Source organism: Herpailurus yagouaroundi, unplaced genomic scaffold, assembly GCF_014898765.1.
Source record: "Herpailurus yagouaroundi ecotype Mexico unplaced genomic scaffold, PumYag 100, whole genome shotgun sequence".
Classification (NCBI taxonomy): domain Eukaryota; kingdom Metazoa; phylum Chordata; class Mammalia; order Carnivora; family Felidae; genus Herpailurus; species Herpailurus yagouaroundi.
This window is the reverse complement of record NW_024412391.1, coordinates 46165517-46189479: the sequence shown is the minus strand read 5'-3', so window position 1 is coordinate 46189479 and position 23963 is coordinate 46165517. Positions and strand designations below refer to the sequence as shown.

Below are 23963 nucleotides of genomic sequence, written 5' to 3'. Positions count from 1 at the left end.
TCTGCAAGGACCACTGTGTCCCCAGCTCCTCATGTGGCTGCCCCTTGCTTATCTTCGGGTCTCAGCTTAAACTTCACTTTCTTTTGGCAGTATTCCCTGACCCACAGCTTTAATGAGGTCTCTCTTAATTATTTTCACATCTTTTCTTCCTAGTGATTTCCTTAATTGCAATTAATTAATTGGTGTGTAACTATCTCATGTCTGTTTTTCCTGCTACAATGTAAGCTCTGTAACAGGGAGAGCCATGCCTACCTCTGCTCACTGCTACATTCCCAGAACCTCTAACAATGTCTAGCACAGAGCAGGCACTCCACAAATAGTTTCTGAATGCATAAATGAATGAATGAACAACCAAGTACCTGTTGCTTAGAGATAACTCTAGATTAAGCAAATGACACAGTTAAGCAATTGGCATATATTTGGCGTTTGATAAATGATAGCTGTTGAGTTCATGGGTGTATTTCTCAACAGATGCTAGTAGTTCCTATGACTAACTTGGTTTTATGTCTTTGCAAAAGCTGTTGGGATTTTAGGACTGGGTTTCCATATAGTTCAGTAATTTTTCAGAAATCCAGGTCACTAGAATTTAGAGAGGTGTTCTTTTCTGGTTTGTTGCCTCTCCTTCTGTATGCTAATGTCTCTTATTAAAAAAAAAAAAAAAGACCATGAGAAGAAACTTAATCTTAGAAGATGAAGACTCCAATAGCCAGGAACTTGGGTTATTTCAAACAATAAAACACCCAATAATGTTCAAGAACCTGTGGGGTTGAGATAGAGGCAGACAGTAGGTGCAGGTTAGGTCACAGGATTTAACTGTTATAGGATACCATGCTCTTGAACCCAGAACTGCCTTTGCGGTCTGGGAGGCTACAGTCAGCACCAGTGCAAGACAGAATTCAGCAACAGAATAAGCTTTTCTTTCCTCACCCCCATTTCTGAAGGGCTTGTCTTGAGCCCCCTGGAAACCCATTAGCGATAATAAAAACATTATTCAGGGCACCTGGGTGGCTCAGTCAATTAAGCCTCTGACTCTTGATCTCAACTCAGGTCATGATCTGATTGTTTGTGAGTTTGAGACCTGTGTCCGTCTCTAAGCTAACATCCTTGCTTGGAATTCTTTCTCTCTGCTCCTCCCCAACCTGCTCAAGGGAGTGCATGCACGCTCTCTGCCTCTCTCTCAAAATAAATAAACATTTTAAACAATCTTTTTCATCTTATTTTCTTCATGAACTCAATTCCTTTCAGGCACTTATAAGTTCTTGGGTATAAACGAACTCAATGTTTAGTTTTACATCACTTTGGAATCATTTGAGCTACAATTCTGTTTTATGATTTAGACATCTCAAGTTATATAGCCAGTATTGAAGCACATTGAAAAAAATTAAGTTTGATAGCTTAAGATAAAGTGCTATTATTATTCCTTCATATTTTAGTGCAAATCATAAATCCATATATCCACGGCCTTCATTTTAATGTAGTTTATGACTAATTCATTTTAATCGTGTTCATCTTTGATGGCAATTCACATTGTTCTGCCATTTACTGATTTGTAATTGGTTCTTGTTTTCGTATAGTTTATGGAGACTCTCAGCTTCAGATATATTATGCAGATCTAAAAAATTTTTAAGACTATCATAGTCATATTGTAATTTGTCAGTATAGCTCCCTCTCTCCACCACCTTTAAAAGTTAAAAGCTTTAGCAGCTTTTCTGTTCCTTCTGAAATAGTGATGTCATGGGCCCTTGGGTTTTGCAGAGCCAGGGAGCTTGCGTATATAAAGACAAAAACATCTCTTGGAAGGAACAGTTTCTGGAATCCAGTACATTCCTTCTGAGTTGGCATAACTCCCTTTGTCGGCTGTGGAAAGCTCTGTGACTCCTACTTCCTGGGGTTTCCAGAAGATTCGAATGCCATAGCCACATTTCTTGTTCCCAGTGCAACCATCCCCTTGCTTTTTCTTCATGGTTTCTGATCTCGTTTTATCTTTTTTTAGTTTATTTGTCTATTTTTGAGAGAGACAGAGAGAGAGAGAGCACAAGCACAAGCGGGGGAGGAGCAGAGAGAGAGGGAGAGAATCCCAAGCAGATTCCGTGCTGAGAGCGTAGGGCTCAAGCCCACAAATGGTGAGACCATGACCTGAGCTGAAATCGAGAGTTGGCACTTAACCCATTGAGCCACCCAGGCGCCTCCCCTTTTTATCTTTTAATTTCTTTGTGTTTACATAGATGTGTGTCTCAGTTGCACAAACCTCTTGGGAAAGTGTGTAGGATCTAGGTTATAAACAAATCATCCTGCTTTCTTTTCTTTTCTTTCTTTTTTTTTTAATGTTTATTTATTTATTTTTGAGAGAGAGCATGCACAGGGGAGGGGCAGAGAGAGAGAATCCTAAGCAGGCTCCACACTGTGAGTGCAGAGTCCGACATGGGGCTTGAACTCACAAACCGTGAGATCATGACCTGAGCAAAAATCAGGAGCCAGTTGCTTAGCCAACTGAGCCACCCAGACACCCCCATCCTGCTTTCTTTAGGAGGTGAATACTCTGTCTTTCTGAAAGACTCTTGTCTTGTAGCAGTCTGAGTAATGAGGGGCTTCCAGGCACTGTCCATCCTCTGTCTCCCCCAGAGCTCCACCATGACTTCTTCAAGGATGCTCTCTCCAAGTCATTTCCTGGCCGCATCACTCATTTGCCACTTGACACAAACAATATCATGGTCACTTGCTTGACTTTTTAAATGAGTCATATTTCACCTGGAACCCTCAAGCCAGAAAGAAGCAAGACCTTCCAAAGATTTCACGCATTTCCCAGGATTTCGATCTCATTCTCACATCTGCTTCTGAGATCCTGGGTCTGCAAACTTGCTTATGCTTAGCTGTCTTTGGAGGTGATCCAGTTACAGAAGTTAGTCCGTGTCTTTCATTTACACAAATACCACCCCACAAGGCATGTGTGTGTGGAAGATGCTACTAAAGACTTAGGGAAATTAGAAGAGCTTACAAGAAAACAAAACAAGCAACTATAAATTATGCAATAGTGACCCTGGCATTTTGCTATCTTTGTGGTGTGTCTTCTGCCAAGCCATACTTTTGCTGTGTCACAGTATTTTTTCAAATTAATTTTCCCAATGAAGACAATTAGCCTCAGTAGAATTCCAATACCAGGTTTTATGGTAATTGTTTTCTCATCCTGTTACACAATATTATATGGACACATTATCTTCTTGCCCCTGTTTTAAGTCTAGAAAGGTAAAGACCTTCTTTCAGTTTTCTTAATAACTCAGGAAAAGGGAAGGGCATGAATAATGGCCACCCACTGCGTGTCAGACATCCTGCTTGAGAATTTTTCACAAATTGTTTTATTTATTTCTTATCTTCATTGCACTGACTTCACAACCAAGGCTCAGAGATTAAATAATTCGCCTAAAAATCACATTGTTTAGAATGCAAAATCGATACATTTTGCAAAACACCTAGAAATCCGTGATTCTTCAAGCTTGCAAAGGTTGCTTCGCCCTCCCTCCACTGACCCCAACCTCCCTCTTGGAATCCTTGCTTAAGGATGCCTCGTGGCAAGAAAGAGCTCCTGGGTGCTGGCCATGTTGGTCATGGTGATTAATCTTATGTGACTAATACAATAGTCATGGTGGTGGTGTTTCTGAGAAAAGAGAAGTCTCAGAAATGGGAAGATGGCAGGGTTTGAGTCAGATTTTGTCTCTCACTATAAGCAGTTCCTGAGTTTAACTGTTGCTTGTTTTAACTTTTTATTATGAAAAATATCAAACCTTGGGGTGCCTGGCTGGCCCAGTCAGTAGAGCACGCAGCTCTTGATCTTTGGGTAAGTTGGGTGTAGAACCTACCTGAAAGAAAGAAAGAAAGAAAGAAAGAAAGAAAGAAAGAAAGAAAGAAGAAAGAAAGAAAGAAATCAAACCTCTATTAAAAAAAGATAGAATAGTATAATAAACTCCCATATCCATCAACCAGCTTCAATGATTACCAACTCACAGACAATTTTGTTTCATCTATATCCACCCCCGCTCCCACCCTGCCACCTCCATTTTATTTTAAAGCAAACCCTTGGGTTTCATTTGATAACCAGGTCTTCACCACCTCACCAAGATTTGCTTTTAGGTCAATAAAAATTTCAATTAAAAGCAAAGCCTTGGGGTGCCTGGGTGGCTCAGTTGGTTAAGCATCTGACCTTAATTTTGGATTAGGTCATGATCTCACAGTTTATGAGTTCGAGCCCCATGTTGGGCTCTGTGCTGACAGTGCAGAGCCTGCTTGGAATTCTCTCTCCCTCTCTCAAAATAAAAAAATAAACTTAAACTGCTATTACACAAAAGAACCCATGAGGTAGACACTAGAAACATGCCTTGTCAGCTTAGTGCTGGCCTCTCTTTACTGTTTCTTAGGTCACTTTTCTCACCTTCTGCCCCAAAGATGATGATTTACTTCCCAAACCAATCTGATGCAAATTGTGTCCTTTTATTTCTTAAAAAACCACAGATTTATTTATTTGTGTGATACAGAAATGTGTATAATAGAAGCAATGCTAAAAAGTGAAAAGTTGGGGCGCCTGGGTGGCGCAGTCGGTTGAGCCTCCGACTTCAGCCAGGTCACGATCTTGCGGTCCGTGAGTTCGAGCCCCGCGTCAGGCTCTGGGCTGATGGCTCAGAGCCTGGAGCCTGTTTCCGATTCTGTGTCTCCCTCTCTCTCTGCTCCTCCCCCATTCATGCTCTGTCTCTCTCTCTGTCCCAAAAATAAATAAACGTTGAAAAAAAAATTTTTTTTTAAAAAGTGAAAAGTTATATACCAAAACATTAACAGCATTATAACAGTAGTATAAACTCAGGAAATTTCCAGTTTATTCTTGCCTGTTAGCTTATAATCATTTAATTTTTTTTCTATTTCTAGAATTGTTTTTAGGAATAGAGAAATGAACAAAAATGCCCACCCTGAAGAATATAAATCCCAAAGAAGCTTTTATGGAAAAGAAACATATTGGGCTCCCTCCACAGGTTGAACGCTTCAGAATACATGAAAAATGGAAAAAATATTTTAATCCATTGACAAAATGTGGACACCCTGGCAGTTTTCTGCAGTTCTGTGCTGTGCTCATGGAGACATCAAAATGTGGCTCTGCATGTTATCTGAACTAAAACCATACCTGTGGCCTGACAGAGGCCCCTAGGGTTACTGTAGGGAGCAGGAAGTGATGGAGGAAATGTAGTTGGACGTTGGAGGAATCCCCCCATTGAGAGTTTGAGGGTTTTTAGATGGTCCTTAGGGACAGAGGATAGGATTCTTGAAGCTAGGGCTCTCCTGGAAATCCCAGAGATACAGAGGAGGGTCACTGACTTCTGTGGGGCCATCCCTGCAGATAGCTTCTAGAAAAACAATGTCATACTTGTCTGTGAGCCTGAAGGCCTCTACTGCCAAGAAGCATAACTCCCACTCTCACTCCCAAATAACCAGAGCAGCTCAAGTATCTTTGATAGGAGAGTGGTAGCAAAGGAGATTAAATCCTAATGAGCTGTATTTATGGTTTGCATTTATTTTGTCTTAAAAAAAATGTTTATGGAACCAAACTCCATCTTCTAATTTTTCTACAAAGAACATGTATGATGTGATTTAAGAAAGAAAACAAATTTATTTTGCCCTTGAATCCACTTCAGCTTCCCATCTGTTCCCCACAAAGGCTCCCTCTGAAAGGCTGAGTATCATAAAAGGGTAAGGGGATGAGAGTAAGAGAAGAGGAAGAGAGAGAGAGAGAGAGAGAGAAAAAAAATGTATATGTGGATGTGTGTGTGTAGATTCATGTGATTGTGTGTGTATACGTGTGTGTGTTTATGTAGGGGAGTTGGCCTGGACTAATCGATAGGTTTCAAAAAGTCACTTCCCACTAAGAAAGGTAAAGAGGGGAACAAGATTACAGCCAGAAGATGACCAGGCCTCAGCCTCCCCAGGAGGCTCAGTAATGAGAGATTGGAACCCCGACATGTGCAGACCAGACAACGGGGTGTGGGAGCCCAGCCAAGGAGCATCAGACCTCAGGTTGAGCAGCAATGAAAAAGTGGTCAACAGGGATCTTTAAATCAAATGTGTCTGTATTTATTAGGAGACAGGAGAGGGTGATGCAGACAAAGAACTCCCCCCTCTCCCCCCAGTACAGTGGTTTAATCAAGATGGAAGGATTTTGCTTTTTGTGTTTTGTTCTCTAGTTGTTGATCCTGGGTATCGGTATTGACCTTGCTGGTTTGCCAACATGCAGTTTCCACCTTGAAAGGTAGAATAGCTGCTCTAGTTGTCATCATTATGTCTATGTGCAGCCAGCAGGGAGGCAGAGGGCACATTCCCTCTTAAAGACACATCCCAGGGACGCCTGGATGGCTCAGTCAGTTAAGCATCTGACTTCAGCTCAGGTCATGATCTTGTGGTTCGTGGTTTTGAGCCCCATGTCGGGCTCTGTGCTGACAGCCCAGAGCCTGGAGCCTGCTTCAGTTCCTGTGTCTCCCTCTCTCTCTGCCCCTCCCCTGCTCATGCTCTGTCTTTCTCAGAAAAAATTAACATTAAAAAAAATAATAAAGACACATCCCAGATATATCGCCTCTGCTCACAACTTTATAGTCAGGATATAGTCACATGGCCGTACCTAGCAGGACTCTGGGAAATGTCATTAGCTGGTAACCATGTACCCAACAAAAACTTCCACTTTTTGGATTAAGGGGAGAATATAGGTAGGACATCTAGCAAACTGCCATAGTACTGAGCAGATAATACTTCATAATGCCTGTTATAGTCCACACCCCTCTTCTAAGTGGTTTTCTGCATAAGTTGTCATACTGGTACCACATGACCCTCTGCCCAGGCTCTCGCTGAGTAGAGGAGGGCTGGGCCTATGACCCAAGTATGGTCAGTTACAGTGTCGTCAGTAGGTGATGAGATGGCCTGAGGTGACAGTCTTACCCACCAGGATGTGACCTTTTCTAGAAAAATTGAATTCTGAGTGTATTTAGTTGCAGAAGTTGAAAGATATATAGAGAGAATATAGGCTGTACAAACTGAACAAGCAGAAGCCATGAGAGAGAGAGAAGACAGTCAGGTAAGAGGTTGTTGGTAATGTTAGAATGGCAGGTGTAGAGGCGGAGAAGCGCTCAGGAGGGATTCACTTGTCCTTGAAGAAGAAGAGATGATCTTATTCTTTTAAACATTTATTTATTTTTGAGAGAGAGAGAGAGAGAGCACGAGTGTGGGAGAGCAGAGAGAGGGGGAGACACAGAGTCTGAAGCAGGCTCCAGGCTCCCAGCTGTCAGCACAGAGCCCGATGCGGGGCTCGAACCCACGAACTGTGAGATCATGACCTGAAGTCGGACGCTTAACTGACTGAGCCACCAAGGTGCCCCAAATAGATAATCTTATTGATGAAAGTAGGTGGGATGCTGTATAATCTTCCAGTTCCATAAATAGGTTCCAGTTTCTAGAGCCCCATGAGTAAGCCTGCTCCTACATTCCCTGTGACACCTTAATTTCAGTTCCCAGGTTGGGGAAGTGACAACATGGTATGTTGTGTTTGTGTGTGTCTGCGTGGGTGGGGTGTCGTTCGTGTGCATTCAGCTGGGGAAAAACAACAACAACAACAAAAAATGGCCTAATGTATAAGGACATCTGTCATTTCACATATCAAGATGTACAGAGATAGGGCAGCTCCAGGAGGGCTGATTCAGAGACTCGACAACATCATTGCCAGCCTAAGCTCTGTCTGCCATTTCTCACTGCCAATCTCCACCCCCTGGCATCATCCTCAGGCTCACCTTTTCCTGGCTCCAGGATGACTGCAGAAACAATCCACACAAGTGATGGGCCAAGGCTGGAAGGGGGATGGTCCTTACTTTACTCCCTTTGTCAAACTAAGGAAAACATTTCCAAAGCTGCCAGCAAATCCCGTCCCTGCCTCATCTCGCTGCCCAGAACTGCATTCCATGTCCATTCCCAAGACAGTCACTGGAGGAAGAATTGCCATATAGACTTCACCTCATCAAGACGCTGGGGCCAGGGATGGGGCTTGCCTTCCTTTCAAACACAAGGCTGCCCATATCGAAATAGAACCCAAGTTCTGTTAGTAAGTAAGAAGGAGGATGAACACGTGACTTTGGGAAACAATCCATAGTGTGTGATACAGGTCTGAAGGTCAGCTGGCTCTTTTGGCTAGCCTCATGGGGGAAGGCTAACCTTCCCCCTTCACATGTCTTGCGAAATCACATTGAATTCCTTAGTGTTGCATGTTAGAAATGTAATTTTGCCACCTGATACTGTCTAGAGTAATTGACACATCAAAGGCCAGTTTAAAACTTGGGATATCAGTTAACTTATTTGTAATGCAGGATGCATAAAATGTCTTTCCAATGGCTGGAAAACTCATGTTTACTATCCAAGACAGAGTAGCTAAATATAGCCCAATTAATATCCAGAAAGTTTCTTGGTTGAGCATAACATCAAAGCAAAGGATGCAGGATGGTCTGTGTCCTTCTATGCCTGTGCGACATGCTTCCATGTTTCTTTTCCATTGCACACATTATTTTTCTTGCCTAGAACATCCTTATTGTCCTTCCCTGCATAAAAATGCCCATTCAAATCAACTCCAACATCACATCTTCTGTGAAATCCTCCCCAATCCCCTTCCCAATAGATCCAAACTCCCTTTGTTAAGTTTCCATATGTGGCCAATATTTCTTCTAGACCATTTCCTCTCCCAGTGTAGTATAATTCGTAGTCATCTTTGTCCAATGGCAGAGTGAGTGGCTCTTGTGGAACCTAGAAGTATCTAGAAGAGCAGTTCTCAGACTTTGGTGTGTATGAGAATCACAAAATCAACACAGGACTTTCTTTTTAAAAATCATATCCTTGGCTAGAATATACACTATACACTATAGGATAAAAGAAAACTGGCTGTCTTTGACATCTAAGCTTATTTCTAGTCCAACAAATTAGGGGAAACAACCTACAGCTGGCATACAAACCGTACCTATTGTATTAATGATTGGTGGCAGTTCAAAGAACATATTCATAGAATGTAGTACTAAATACATTCATATTTTTCTCACAGCTTTATTGAGATATAATTTCCATTCAATAAAATTTGCCAAAGTAAAAAGAAATCATATTCAGGGGAACCTGGGTGGCTCAGTAGGTTAAGCGTCCAGCTCTTGATTTCAGCTCAGGTCACGATCTCACAATTCATGAGATCGAGCCCTATATCAAACCAACACTGAGCCTGCTTGGGTTTCTTATTCTCTACCTCCCCTTCTCATGCTCTGTCTCTCTCTCAAAATAAATAAATAAACATTGAAAAAATTTAAATCATATTCTTAGGTCCTATTCCCAGAGTATGACTCAGTACATCATGGATGGGGGCAGGAATCTGCATATTAACATGTACCTCAGTGATCTGGTAGCCAGAGTCTAGGCCACATTTTGGGAAACAGAGGCTTGGCTGATGATCTTCCTTGCATATATTGTTCTAGTGATGGAGAAATTGCTGTTCACCCAGAAGGAGGCCTTTTTCTCAAGTGTACTGAACGGGCAGTCACAAATCTTTCTCTGTAAAACCTTTCCAAGGAAATCAACAAAATCTCCAAGTTTCTGCCCAAGTCAGTGTGGTTCAGGGGAAAGACCACTGGACAAGGAATTAGAGGAGGAGTGTCTAACTCAAGACAGTCATCTAAAAAGTGTAGCTGTTTGAGCTGAGGCCTCAAAGAGAGAAGGTGTGAGTTTGGTAGATATGGCAGAGTATCCAAAGGCATGGGGACCCAAGGTTGCACATAGCTCAGGAGAGAATAGTGCATACAGGGCAGTGATGAGACGACTCAGGGAAGTCACAAGTCAGTAAATCTGTTATTCATTTACAGAGTCTTATAAAATAGTAAATGTGATCATTTACTGAGCCCTCATTCTCCATTAGACACTGGGGTAAGCAATGACATATATTCTGTACGGCTTAGTGCTGTTTCTCAACACCAAATTTGGTCTCAAGACCAAATATGCTCTTAAAACCGATATGTTCTCCAGAGAAACTTTATACTCTTGAAAATTATAGAGAAATCTAGAAAACTTATATTTATGTGGGTTATACCTATTGACATTCACTGGCAATAGAGAAATTTAGAAATTTAGAACTGAGATATTTAGAAATATGAATTAATTTAAAATATCAACAATAAACATACCGTATGTTGACCTACAAACATACTTTCAATGAAATAGAACTACCACTGCCAAAGCAAACAAACAAATACAGGGAAGAATAGCATTGCTTTACATTTTTGCAAATATCACTAAATGTCTGGCTTAATGGCAGACAGCTGGACATAACATCGACCTGCTGCATTCTCATGTCTTGTAGCTTCTGGAAAAGTCCACCGTACGCTCATGAGACAATGAGAGTGAAAAAGGCAAATGGTGTCTTAATATTATGATGAAAACATAAGATCTCGCACTTCCCCTGGATGGGTCTTGAGGGCCCTCAGGGGGGCCCAGACCACTTTCTGAGAACTGCTGGCTTAGAAGCTAAGAGCACCTGAATCCTGGCTTTATCGAGTATGAAGTTGTGCCTATGCGCTAGTTACCTAACCTAAGTCCCAATTTTCTCTTAGGTAAAGCAGGAATGCCAAAGGAGAGTTGAACTAGTGATTGGCACAAAGTGCTCAGCAGACGGCACTAATCTGGAATCCTCATAGGTGCCCTGGGGGTTGACTCCAGTTTAGAAATGAGGAAGCTGACACTCAGAACAGCAGAGTCCCAGGCTCAAACCCTAGTCTCTCTGACCCCAACGTCTGGTCTTATGACCACTGCGTTACACACACCCCATGCTGAGGTGTTCTGAGCAGAGAAGGATTATAAAGAGATTAATGATATGATCAGACTTTAGAAAAATCACTCTCTTTGCGGCTTGGAGGATGGATGGGAAGCAGTTGGGATTGCAGACAGGGGCTCTGTTTGCCAGACTGGAACTGACAAGAGCCTGACCTGAGGCAGGGGCAGTGGGGCTGAGGACGAAATTCACAGGTAGGCTGGGCAGGACTCAGTCTCAATGTGTGGGAATGAGGGAGACGGTGGAGTCTAAAATCTCTTCCAGTTTCTCAGGGAACACATCCCAGCAACTGTGTGTGACAACTTATTCAGAGTATTGTCAACCAGGGAACTTGGTGTCCAGGCTCGGTCCCAAAGGCATGGAACACCCATGTAGCTGACCGTCGTTACTTAGTCCCTGACTTGCCCAGAGGTCAAACTGATACAGCGTAACCAAAGTCCCCACTATATAACATTTTGAGCATTTAGCAGGGCCAAGGTCCCAGGTATACAAACCACTCTTATCTGGAGGGATATTCCAAAGGCTTGGAGGGCATCTCCCAGGAGATGGGCAAGGGCCAGTCTTTGTTCACACGTGCAGGGTTTAAACAAGCCAAGCCTGCTGCATTACCCTTTACCACACACCTATATCCAGTTGCCTACTTAAGAGCACCTCTTGGAAAAAATCACCACCTAACTTTTTTTACCAGAGCACCCAGATCGACTCTGTCCCTAGCATTCCTTATCTCAGCTCATGGCAACTTCATCCTTCCAATAGATCACAACACAGAACTTGGAGTTGCCCTTGACCTCTCTCCTCACACCTCCAAATCCAACTCCTCAGCCAGTCTTACTGATTCTATCCTCAAAGGATCGCCAGTTTCTTACTGCTTCCCTCTACCTTCACCACTTCTGCCCTGGTCCTAACCACCACCGTCTCTCTCTGGATTGGGCTCTTGGTTTTGCCTGTGCCTGCTAGTCTTCACCAGGCAGCCAGATCATAAGTTAAATCGTGTTCCTCTGCTCGAAACCCTTCACTGACTTTTAATTTCACTCAGAGGAAAAACCCAAGCCCTCTGATCCCCAATATCTCCCAGCCCTCATTTTGACTTACCATCCTGCCCCCTCCACTCATGGCTCCACCTGCACTGGCCTCCCTTGCCACTTCTCCAATAGCACCAGCCACAGCGCCTCGCTTCAGTCTTATATTTGCTGTTCCCAGAACTTTCTTCTGCTTTTCCTCTGCATTCACTTCAAGTCCCTTCAAGTCCTGGACTAGTGAAACCCTCTCTCACCACTCCCTGTAACATGCAGTAGTAACACCCTCCAGGCTTGCCTCTCCACATCCTGGAGAATCTTGCTCTGCAACACTTTTCACGTCTGTCGCATCACACACTTGTCCGTTTACGTGCCACCCCCACCCTCTGCGCACTAGACTCTAAGCTCCAGGAGAACAGAAACTTAATTTTTTCTCCCTCTGCTGCATTCCCTGTATTGTTGGCTGGATGAACATGTAGAGGCAAAGGACCATCTCGATAGGTTTGTGACAACTGCTCACTCTTAGATAATTTTGATTCTACAAAAGCATGATGATTCAGAAGCTGGCAGCTTTTGCTAAATATGTGATCATCATTGTTCCATACAGCCAAATAATTCCCACTTTCAGGATAAAATAGAAAAGAATATTTTTTTAATGTTTATTTATTTTTGAGAGAGGGAGAGAGCATGAGTGGGGGAGGAGCAGAGTGAGGGGAAGACAAAAGATACAAAGTGTGCCCTGCGTTGACAGCACAGAGCCTGATGTGGGGACTCGAACTCACGAACCATGAGATCGTGACCTGAGCCGAAGTCGGATGCTTAACAGACTGAGCTACCCAGGCGCCCCCAAAAAGAATACTTTAAAGCAGATTCTGCAATTTGTAGGTAAGCTCTATGAGGACAGGGACTGTGTCTAGCACCTATTTGGTGCTCATGGATAGTTGTTGATTGACCAAAGAACATTTCCCCTGTTCTTGAGACCACACAGTGGCAGCATAGAGAGAAACTTCAGAATAATCTTTCCATTTACTGTTGGGGTTGAAAGAGACTTGTATAGGGTAAGTGACCTACCCAAGGTCTCACCAATAACTAGAATTAGGTTTCCCAAGTCCCATCCCACGCTTCTTTCCCATCCTTGAATTGCCTGTGTCAGCCTCAGAGACCTGAGGAAAGCTTTGGAGAACAAGTTCTCGTTCTTGGAAGGGACAAGGGTGTTGGGGTCACATTGTTTGCCTCTCATTCTGTAGCAGAAGGAGTTGCATTCGGACCAGAGCTTGCTTATGTCCCCATCCCGCTATTAACTACTTGTGTGAGAATTTGGTCAAGTCGCTTAACTTCTGGTCCTCAGTGAACCATTCTGTTACGTGGGGATTACCTAAATGGGGCTGCCGTGAGGCTTCTGCAGTGTGGCTGCAAACCTGTAACCCACACTTCCACTTACAAGTGAGGAAAACACAAGGCTTTCATCTTGTCAGTAACTGATCTGGTTTTCCTCATGAGCCCTTCAGTGATTGATTGGCAAGAAAAAAATTAACTCAAGATCCAATTTTGTTTAAAGCTTAGTTTAAATGGGTACAAATTCCAGGACGAGACAATGAAAAGGTTCTGGAGATGGGGAGTGGTGATGGTCTGACAACGTGAATGCCCTCAATGCCACTGAACTATACACTTAAAAATGGTTACAATGGTGATTTTTATGTATATTTTCCACAATAAAAAATTAAAATAGAGGCGCCTGGTGCTCAGTGGGTTAAGCATCCGACTGTTGATTTCAGCTAGGGTCATGATCTCACAGTCATGGGATAGAGCCCTGAGTCAGGCTCCATCCTGACAGCGCAGAGCCTGCTTGGGGTTCTCTCTCTCCTTCTCCCTCTGCCCCTCCCCCCTCTGCCCCTCCCCTGCTCACACATGCTCTCTCTCTCTCTCTCTCTCTCAAAAAAAAAAAAAACCTTTATCTATTCCGATAATTCACATGCTCTACTCTGGTAATGCTTAATCACTCTTGGAAAGAGGATAAACCCCTCAGATTCCTCAGGCTTAGGCTTGCTTTCCCTCACTAAAACTGTGTTTGGTTATGTAAGTCGGTGAGTGGGTGCGGGGAAACACTGGAGATGGCAACTTATGTGATCTTGCAGCAGAGGAGGAAGAGTGAGGTCCTGGCATATGACTTCCGTGGCCTTCTTCAATCCTCAGGGGTCCCTGGAGGCTGCCTGCCAGGGCTCACCACCCTTTGTCTCATAGCTCCTGGCTGAGGAAACCCCAGATATTGCTACACATCAAAACTTTCACTGTGGTGTTAGTTGGGAAGCTGAGTTGTGGCTTAACTGGCATGGAGAGGAACCGTGAGTCACATGTGGCATTTTCCCCACCACCAGCCTCCACCATTGCCAAGTCCTCTCATTTTCTTCACTGTCTGAGGTCTGTCCCTCCTCTCCAGGCACACCTGCCGCTCCCCTAGTCACTTGGGCATTCTCTGTACTGAGCCTTCTTAACCACACTGGTTGTTGACCCACCCACTGGCTTCCCACCAGACTGGAAGCTCCAAGGTAGAGAGAGGACTGTATATTCCCAGTGTCTGCGACCATTCCTGGCTCAGCAAATGTTTTTCAAAGAATCCCTCACAGCAGCTGCTGGTTGCTCCCTCTGTGCAAGCCCTTTTTAAAGCACCCATCGGGTGTCACAGGAGAAAGAAGTGGCAAGGCTCTTACCTTTACATTTCAAAGAAGGTATAAAAGCAATATACAACATTTCGTGAAAAGAAACACGCAGCTGTGGGCCACCTGGGTGGCTCAGTTGGTTAAGTGTTCAACGTGATTTTGGCTCAGATCATGATCTCATGGTTTGTGAGTTTGAACCCTGCATCGGGCTCTGCACTGTCAGTGCTTGGGTTCTCTCTCTCCCTCTCTCTCTCTCTCTCTCTCTGCCCCTCCCCTGCTCATGCTCTCTCTCTCAAAATAAATAAGTAAACTTAAAAAAAATGTGACAACAACAAAAAATATCACAGAGAATCAGAGTTGTTACAAAGTATAACTAACCATAATTCATCCTTGGTAAAATAACTCGGAGTCAAAATGATTTAATAAATTCTATCCTCTCAAAAAAGAAAAATTGGCTCTTAAGCCTATTTACTTACTGAAAATTCCTCTGAAAGCCCAGATGTGAACTCCTCCAGTGAATATAAGGTCCAGGTGCTTGTATTTCTTTTCTTTTTTTTAAATGTGTATTTATTTTGAGAGGGGGCACTGGGGAGAGGCGGGGAGAGAGAGGGAGAAAGAATCCCAAGCAGGCTCCTCGCTGTCAGCACAGAGCCGGAGCTCATGACCTAAGCTGAAATCAGGGGTCGGAAGCTCAGCTGACTGAGCCCTTTAAGGGCCCCCTGCAGGTGCTTGTATTTCTGTTTGCCACTGCCCTCCCCCTGCCCCAGCAGCTGAACTCTAAGAACTGGGGTTGCCTGCTTGCTTGGGTTCAGCCACCAGGTAGGATGGAGGCCATTGGAGACTGAGGTTGGGACAGTTCTTCCTTCCTCTGGGCTGGATCTTCTAGCAGAGCCGTCCCTCCACCACAGCTCCCCATGGCCCAATGGACCCTCCCTCCTCTGAAGCTTCGGCTCCTTCAGGGCGGCAGTAACAACTTCCTGCTGTTGCCAACATGCCTTTAACCTGTGAGAAGCCCCTCAAGTAACCCCTTCATTTTTGTCTCTTTAAGTACTGGAATTAGATTTGGTTTTCTGCAGGGACCCTTAGTAATAAGTCCATAATAAGAAACCCTTACCTGAGTGTGCAAAGGACAGTGATGTCCTGAGGTGCTGGGCACTGGTGTCCATTCATCACGTTAACACTGGTATTCTATTGGTACAGCTAGAAAATAATAGGACTAAGTTTGTAAACCAATGGCCTGGAACTCGTAGATTCAAATTTTATTGCCTCCTTGAAGTCGACACTTCTAGATGCTTTAAGACCTATTTCAGCAATGGCCAACATGTTAAATGGCCAACATGTTAAAATATTCTCAGGTTGCTTTTTAAGATTTCCGTTAGTGTTCATAACCCATTATTTTGAATAAGGTTGGTAAATAGTCCTCCTTTGATGGCAGATTTGATTCAGATGAACAGGCAATATCAACAACACATATTTGAAAATTAGCAATAATTTCTTTAGGCTTCTATCCGATTTTCACTAATTATCCTCAAAATGTCTTTTATAGCTTATTTTTCTTTTAAGCCAGGATCCAACCAAGTTTCATAAATTGCCTTTGGTTGTCTAAGTATTTTTAGGGATACAGAGATGTGAGTTTATGCACATAACTGCGATCCAGTGCCTTGTGTAACATGATGTATTTATCTTGTCAGTGAACCAGGTGGGCCTTTAGTGAAGACGAAGAATGTTCCTAGCATTGCAAAGGACACAACTTGGATATGGGAGGAGGAGAGGAGCCAGTCACTCATAAGGGCCGTTAAATTGGTGTAAGCAGTCAGCACTTTCCTTTTTCATGTTAGGGCCCGCAGAAAATCTTATTTCCATAGTATGCTGGGGTAAACACAGGGCTCCCTCGTCCTGAGGGCTGGGGGACCTACATATGTAGTACATCCTGAAAATGTGTGGCAACTTTTTGGGTTCCCAGTTTATGTCTCAGGGTATTCTTATTTCAAATCTCTATCATTTTAGGTAACCTGGTGTGTTTCTTCCTCCAAAGAACCTAGTTTAGAGTCTTACTCTGTCCCTTTCAGCAGCCACTAATACCCATTTATCTGGAAAAACAAAGACAAAGTTGGCCTTTTTCCATGTTGTTTATTCCCAACTAGCTACATGAGGGGGATAAACAAATTAGTAGGAGCTTTGTGGAGATAATGAGGTATGGGTGGAAGGGTGGGATTTAAACAGAAAATAATCTTATACACAGCTAGATAGAAGATTTACAGACATCCTTTTTTTTTTTTTTTTAAGTATCCTCTGAGGGTAACAGAGGAAGATAAAACCATCATGAGTAAAATAAATTAGCAACTTTTTATCATTGCATAACCCAAACAGAAGTCTCAGGAAGTGGTTTGCATTTTCTGTCATGATTTACAGATACTTATGTGATACATATTTCCAACACAGGGAAATAAAGACTAACACCGAATAACAGATTCATATATGCAGAGGGAAGTTGAGCACATGAAAATAGCTATCATCTGGTAGCAAAAATAGATTTATGCTGATGTTAATATCAAAATTAAAGACATTCAAATAAATTATGCCAATACATTGGAACTATTATTCCTAACATCACAAGCACAACTTTATTGCTCCTACTCATAACTTTAAAAAAAAGGTCTGAGAAAATTATACGATAGTTTGAGGGCATGATAGAACTTCTGGAATATGTTAGTAAGCCTACAACAAAATTCAACAGTGAAATAAAAACTTTATGGTTTTTCTTTTAGGGTTGACACTGTTAATGGTCAAACAAGACCACTCATCATAAATCTGGAAAATACGGATGAGGGACAATACTTGAAGTTCAAGTAAATGATTTACTGATGGTAATTATAAGCAGAATGTGAGAAAGGCAGCAGCTCAAATAAACAATCAAGTATTTTTGAGGTTTGTTTTTCTCTTCCAGAGAGCCCCACAGGAAGCAAACAAAGATTGTGGGCTATTGGGGTACTTTCCTTGACAGATAACTGGACTGTTGTCCTAAAGTGAACTCTGGTTAAATTAGTACCAGAACTGGCCTGACTTTTGGGAGGTGAATGGCACGGAGAGCCGCCCTGTGATTCTGATTATTACATTTGACTCGGGAAATACCAGACTGTGCTTTGGGGTCAGCAGAGGGAAGCCATGTGCTGTCTGGATACACTGGAGAGTGCTGGTTTCTTCCTGAATGAATCGCCTGCAACTTGGGGTAATCGATAGTGGCCATAGGAACTTCTGAAGTACAATGTGGTTGACGGTGCAAAGTCCCATTCCCAAGAGTATCTGTGTAATTCCCCATGGATTTGGGATAGAATCATCAGGAATAAAATGGAGGCTGGTTACAGCGTATCTTAGATGGTGCAGTGACTACAATTGTTTAATTGGGATTTTCAAAGTTCAGAAAGTCAGATTCTACTTCAATTCTTCCCAAAGAATGCCACGTTTGTTTTCTTTATCTTAAAAATATGAAATACCCTTGAGCTACAAATGACATGGGAAGGTGCTTTTGAGAATAGGGACTAAAAGAAAAAAGAAGCCATTTCCCCCTCAAGGTACTTTTAAGATTATAACAGTATGACTCACTAAGCTGTTTAAATTTTAGAAAAGCCCTTTACAGATGCTGGTACTAATAGCTTTTTAAATTTGCATATAGTTCTGTACTATATTCTAATTCACCTCTGTTTCCATCTCAAATAAGAGGACTACAAAGGTGCTATTTGGTCCATTTATCTTTGTGACTCCAATATAAAGCATAAAATCAATTGAAATAACAGCATGGGGACAATTAAAAAATTTCCAAATACTATATAACAATGCTACACCCATTCAGGCTGCCCATCTTGGTTTTGTTGTTGTTTCTTTTTTGAGCCAGCCTCTGGAGGAGGCCTATTTCATAGTTGATATGGCTAAAAGTCCACATTTTCCTTCACATTGTGAAAACTAGGTTTGTTTTCCCCTAGAGTATCCTTACATCTACAGCCTGCTTCTTCCTCTGCGAGCAGACTTTGGATATATGCTTGAAAAGAAAAGAACAAAGCACGTACCAAAGAATCTGATTGTGTCCTTTAACTGCTTAGAAATGGAAATGACATTCACATTGTGTTCATCTTGACTTCTTGATAAAATGGAATGAATGAATGTAATATTTAAGGAATCATTTGTTGTTTTAAAATGCTAATCATTTGCAAATTCCAAAAGGCCATGACTCACTTTCAGTAACTCTACACTTTGAAAGTGCAATACTGTCCAACTAGTTGATTATTTGGTGTAAACTGAAAAAAATCATGTGTTCTTTTTTTCCCAATACTCTACTTTTCATTCCTAGAATTCTACATGCTCTGAAATTATTTAAATATCTGTAAGTGTTTTCTGGCGAAAACTGTTTAACATACCATTATACCTGATATTCCATAGGACTGTTATGGACAATAGAGTCAAAGACTTAAAAATTACGCTTTGGTTTTAATGTAATCTGGGCAGAAGTTGGAACTACTTTGGTAACACACTTCAACTACTGCACAGATTCTATTATTGTACTTTAAAATAACATATTTAAAAAGACAAAGTTTCCCCTTTCAGGAGTTATAATCTGTATTATTCAAGACTGCTGCAAGACTCACAAAAGAGGGAAATGAGTAAGAAGAAAGTGTAGGAAAGAGATAAGACAAAGCTTCATCAGAACACAACACAAAGGAAGAACATCAATTCTCTACATTTGTCTATAAGGCAGATGGTCAAACTTCTTATACAAGATCTAAAATATGGTGTTATTAAGAGGTAGAAAATACCAAAACAGCATTTAAGAAAAAACTGTTGAGTTCTTGAAAACAATCAGTTATTTTGCTAAACTTTTAGAAAGTCAAACTGCTGTGTGGAATGCACCGTATGTTTTATGCTAAACTGGAACATTCCATACTCAACAGAAAAGTAGGGAGTGGGGAATCTAGGGGTGGGGCTGGGGGGGGGGGATGCAGAAAACAGTTTCTTGTCAAGAATTTGGTTCTCACTAAGGAGAGATTTCCTACTGTGTCTCTGGGATGCCATTATAGTGTTTAACTAATGGGCATTTCTCAGATTGACAATTTCTCTGAGTAACAGGGTACAGTTTTGCACATAAGGCAATAAGAACTCTAGGGAGGGATGAGCTCAAATGCTTTTCCTCTTCAGGAAGGTGCCGTATCTATGTCATATAAAAACGTACATCCTACTAATCTCCTACCAGCCTCCCAACCACCAAAATGGAAGTATTCTTCGGACTCCAGCACCAGCAGAATTGTTCTGGATGAGCAATTCAAGAGCTGTCGGAGGCAAAAAGATATCTGAGCTACCAAATTAAACTTGGGTAGCTTACGCATGAGTGAGTAACCCTGGGTATTCTTAGTTCTTAATGCACCTGGGAGAGATAAATTTTTTTCTCCAACATAATTTTATAAGGCATGAATTTAATTTGAATTTTCCTAACCTTTGGAAAATTAGTGTTAAAGCTTCTTTTTTAACCCACACATTAACATTCAGTCTTTCATTTTTATTAAATAGCTTATATATAAAATGAAATATCAAGGTGTTCTACATTCATACAAACAATTGTGATAACATTTGAAATTATAAAGGAAACTATTGAAGAAAATACATACTTAAATACAATGCTAAGCTAAGCACAGGTAATCATTCTAGATAATTTCTTTTAAATATATAGACACAGGTTTGTGGCTTCAGAAAGCAAACACAGGAGAAGTACAGGTGTATCATTCTTCTTTCCTTTTTCACCACAAGACAGGATGGTCCAGTTTGGAAAAACCAAGATCTTTTCTAAGTTCCAAATAGGTGCCGTTGCTCACCCAACAGTCATCATTGGATTTCCTGTGAAGGATAAAAGAATTTCTTGAAGGCTACTGAAAACACTGTCATATTCTCTCCTTCCCTTTTCCTCCTTTCTTCCTCCCAACCCTGGGCCAGGCTATCATTCTTACAGACATACAATGTCCCTGATAATCTCATATGGGAACTATGAGGGAACAGGAAGCCTGGAGGCCATTTTGTCACTTCTGACTTTGACTTCTCAAACTTAGAGGCTGTGAAAAATGGTGCTTGAGAGAAGCATGGATAAGGGAACAGTTTGTCATATATAAAACATGGCTGGGATGACAGCCACACCTTGGGTGTGACTACGGAAAAGCTACAAATCAACTAGATTGTTCAATGAAGTGATAAGTTAACATTAAAAACAAAAGGAATTGGAAGACATAAGAGTCAGGAGAGAATAGCCTTGGTTCACTATCCTTTGAATAGATAATATATTAAATAGATGAAAATTCAAAAGGTACAAAAGGGTAGATAGCTAAAAGTTTTCTTCTTACTCCTATCTCCCAGATTTCCAGTCCTTTTCTTCAGAGGCAATGATGATTTTATAAGCTTCATTCTTTCAGAGAAATTTCATGCATGTGTGAGCACGCATGCATACACATACATACTCCACTCCTCTCCCATTTCTTCCACAATGACAGCACTCTATGGTGTCCTAACTTTTGAGTTTTTGACATAACAATATATATTGGAGATCATTTTCTGTTGTCACAGTAAGTTCAGCAAACTACAGCCCAAGGGCCAAATCCAGGCTTCTGCCTATCTTTGTAATGCTGTTTTTTTTTTTTTTTAGTTGACGTATAATTAACATAAATTGTTCTATTTGTTTTAGGTGTACAATATATGGATTCAACAATTCTGTACACAGCATTACATCAGTGTCACCATAATAAGCGTAGTCACTATCTGTTACCATACATTATTACAATATTATCAACTATATTCCCTATGCTGTGTTTCTCATCTCTGTGACGTATTTATTTTATAAGCAGATACCCTTTAATCTTAATCCCTTTTTATTGGAACACCACCATGCCCATTTGTTTAACTGTTGTCTATTGGTGCTTTTATGCCGCTCAGTGGGTTGGAATAATTACAACTAAGACCTTATGGCCTGCAAAGCTAACAATATTTACCATTTGTATTTTATAGTCCCCAAAAGTTTGGGGACTCTGTGGCAATAGGGAATCCTGATTTTTTTTTTTTTAAGTTTATTTGTTTATTTTTGAGGAAGGGGAGGGGCAGAGAGCAAAGAAGAGAGAGAATCCCAAGCAGGCTCAGCACTGTCAGCACAGAGCCCGACCTGGGGCTTGAACTCACAAACTGTGAGATCATGCTCTGAGCCGAAATCAGGAGTCAGATGCTTAACTGACTGAGCCACCCAGGTGACCCTGATTTCTTTTTAAACAGTCGCATGATATTCCACTGTAGAAATGGACCACAATTTAACAGGTACCTTACTGGTGAGCCTTTAGGAGGTTGTTTTTAATCTCTAGCTATCACAGACATATGTTAATAATAATATGATAAACATATAACAATATGTAATTTTATACATATGTGAGTATAGTCACATTAAAAATTCCAGTAAGTAGAACTATGTCAAAGAGGGTGTACATTTATAATTTTGACTGATATTTCATATGCTTCAAAAGCATAAGTGGAGAGTGCCTGTTTCTCCAACCTCCCAGGAACAGGGATTCTTATCACACTTGTTTCCCTATTCTAATAAAGGGATGTGTCTAAAATAAGCCAGTCTGCATACCCAGTGCTTGACTATGAAACAGAGGAGCCCAGTTCTGTAGGAACTGTAGTTGCCACTTGGAATTTCTGTGGACACTTCCCTTGTTCCCACATTCCTCTGTCACCTCTTTGCCAGGACCACTACTGCTGAAGAATTCTTGCCTTTTCTCCAGCTCTTTATTTGCCACATCTAATAGTGTGATAATTTAACAGACAATCAAGAGGAAAAAGAGCCACCTGGCTGCATCCATGTTCTGTCCTTTTCCATTCCAGACATAATTCTAGATGGTTTCAACAACAGCCTAGATAATGGTTTATATTTTGCATTTAAATGTTAATTTATTTCCCATAGAGCTCCACAGACTTTGTGGACTTTCACATTAGGTAAAATTGATGAATCTCCCTACCTAGTTCTTGAGACAGTTTAGTCACCTACAGTTTTTAATGATCCTGAATATACTGCAATGAACATCTTTATAAATCTAATTTCCTGTGTTTAAAAATGACATGAGGTGCGCCTGGTTTGCTCAGTCAGTGAAGTGTCTGACTCTTGATCTCAGCTCAGGTCTTGATCTCAGGGTTGTGAGTTCAAGCCCCATGTTGGGCTCCATGCTGGCCATGAAGCCTACTTAAAAAAACAAAAAACAAAAACAAAAACAAAAAAAAAAAACAGACACAAGACCCTAGATGATTTATGAAAGAAAAAGAAAAAATTAGCCTACTTAAAGGTATATGTGTATATCTATCAATTGATCAGCAAACCAACTGATCAGTCTGTTAATCTATCCATTTATCTATCTCTTGCCTTTAAAAAATAGTTAAAGATGTCTTGTTTTTAAAATATTTAAACAAAGTTATGAATATTCTGGGATGAAACTCTGGTTGATCTTCATTTGCTTATCTCCTGAGTCTGGGTAAATGATCAGAAGGGATCTGGCAAAACCCACATTGACTCTAGGGGGAAAAAGCATTATATTTTGGGGATGAATAGTACTTTTTGCTATTTTGGAATACAGACTTTATTTCTGCTGCTGACAGATTAGTAGCTAATTCCTCCTAAAAGTGTTCATGTTATCCATTAAAACACAATGGCAACCAAAACAAAACAAAAACAAAAAGCAAAAAACCGAAAAACCAACCAACCAACAAACAAACCCCAAACAAAAAAAACCCTGGCTTCCCTGAAAGCAAGACTGGGGTGGAAGGGGTAGGGCAGAAGCCTGTGGCTTTTCTATGTGCGCCTGTTTTAATGTTGATTTTTTTTTTTCTATTAAACCAATAAAAAAGCCCCTAAAACCATACAAAGCCCTGGCCAGTAGTCAGGAGAGTCAGGTGCCAGTCCAGGACATTCCTATGTTCCCTGGGCCTTTGCTTCTGCCCAGTTAATATAAAAGAGGGGGTAAAGGGCTGATGATCTCTGATGCCCCTTCTAGATCTTTAAGTCTATTTTTAACAGGACTTTAATGGCAAGTTATTTTAAAACTAATAGTAAATGTTCCAAATCCAAACTGAAGTGTTTTGTAACTTCTGCAATTCAAGAATTAGACCACTTGCAGGGCACCTGGGTGGCTCAGTCCGTTGAGTACCTGACTCTTGATTTCAGCTCAGGTCATGATCCCACGGTCATGAGATCGAGCCCCATATTGGTCTCTGTGCTAAGTGTGGAGCCTGCTTAAGATTCTCTCCTTCTCGGGCGCCTGGGTGGCGCAGTCGGTTGAGCGTCCGACTTCAGCCAGGTCACGATCTCGCGGTTCGTGAGTTCGAGCCCCGTGTCGGGCTCTGGGCTGATGGCTCAGAGCC

General features: G+C 41.6%; 1 protein-coding gene across 6 annotated transcripts in view; it reads right to left on the bottom strand.

Annotated features, from left to right (window-relative positions):
- Window positions 1-16650: 16650 nt before the first annotated feature.
- OSBPL3 (oxysterol binding protein like 3) overlaps window positions 16651-23963 on the bottom strand; it is a 181322-nt gene continuing 174009 nt past the window's right edge. For all 6 annotated transcript variants that reach the window (XM_040472413.1, XM_040472414.1, XM_040472412.1 and 3 more), the window contains one exon: window positions 16651-20417. In XM_040472413.1, the coding sequence (XP_040328347.1) occupies window positions 20321-20417 (97 nt within the window). In that variant the 3' untranslated portion in view covers window positions 16651-20320. The remainder of the gene's footprint in view (window positions 20418-23963) is intronic.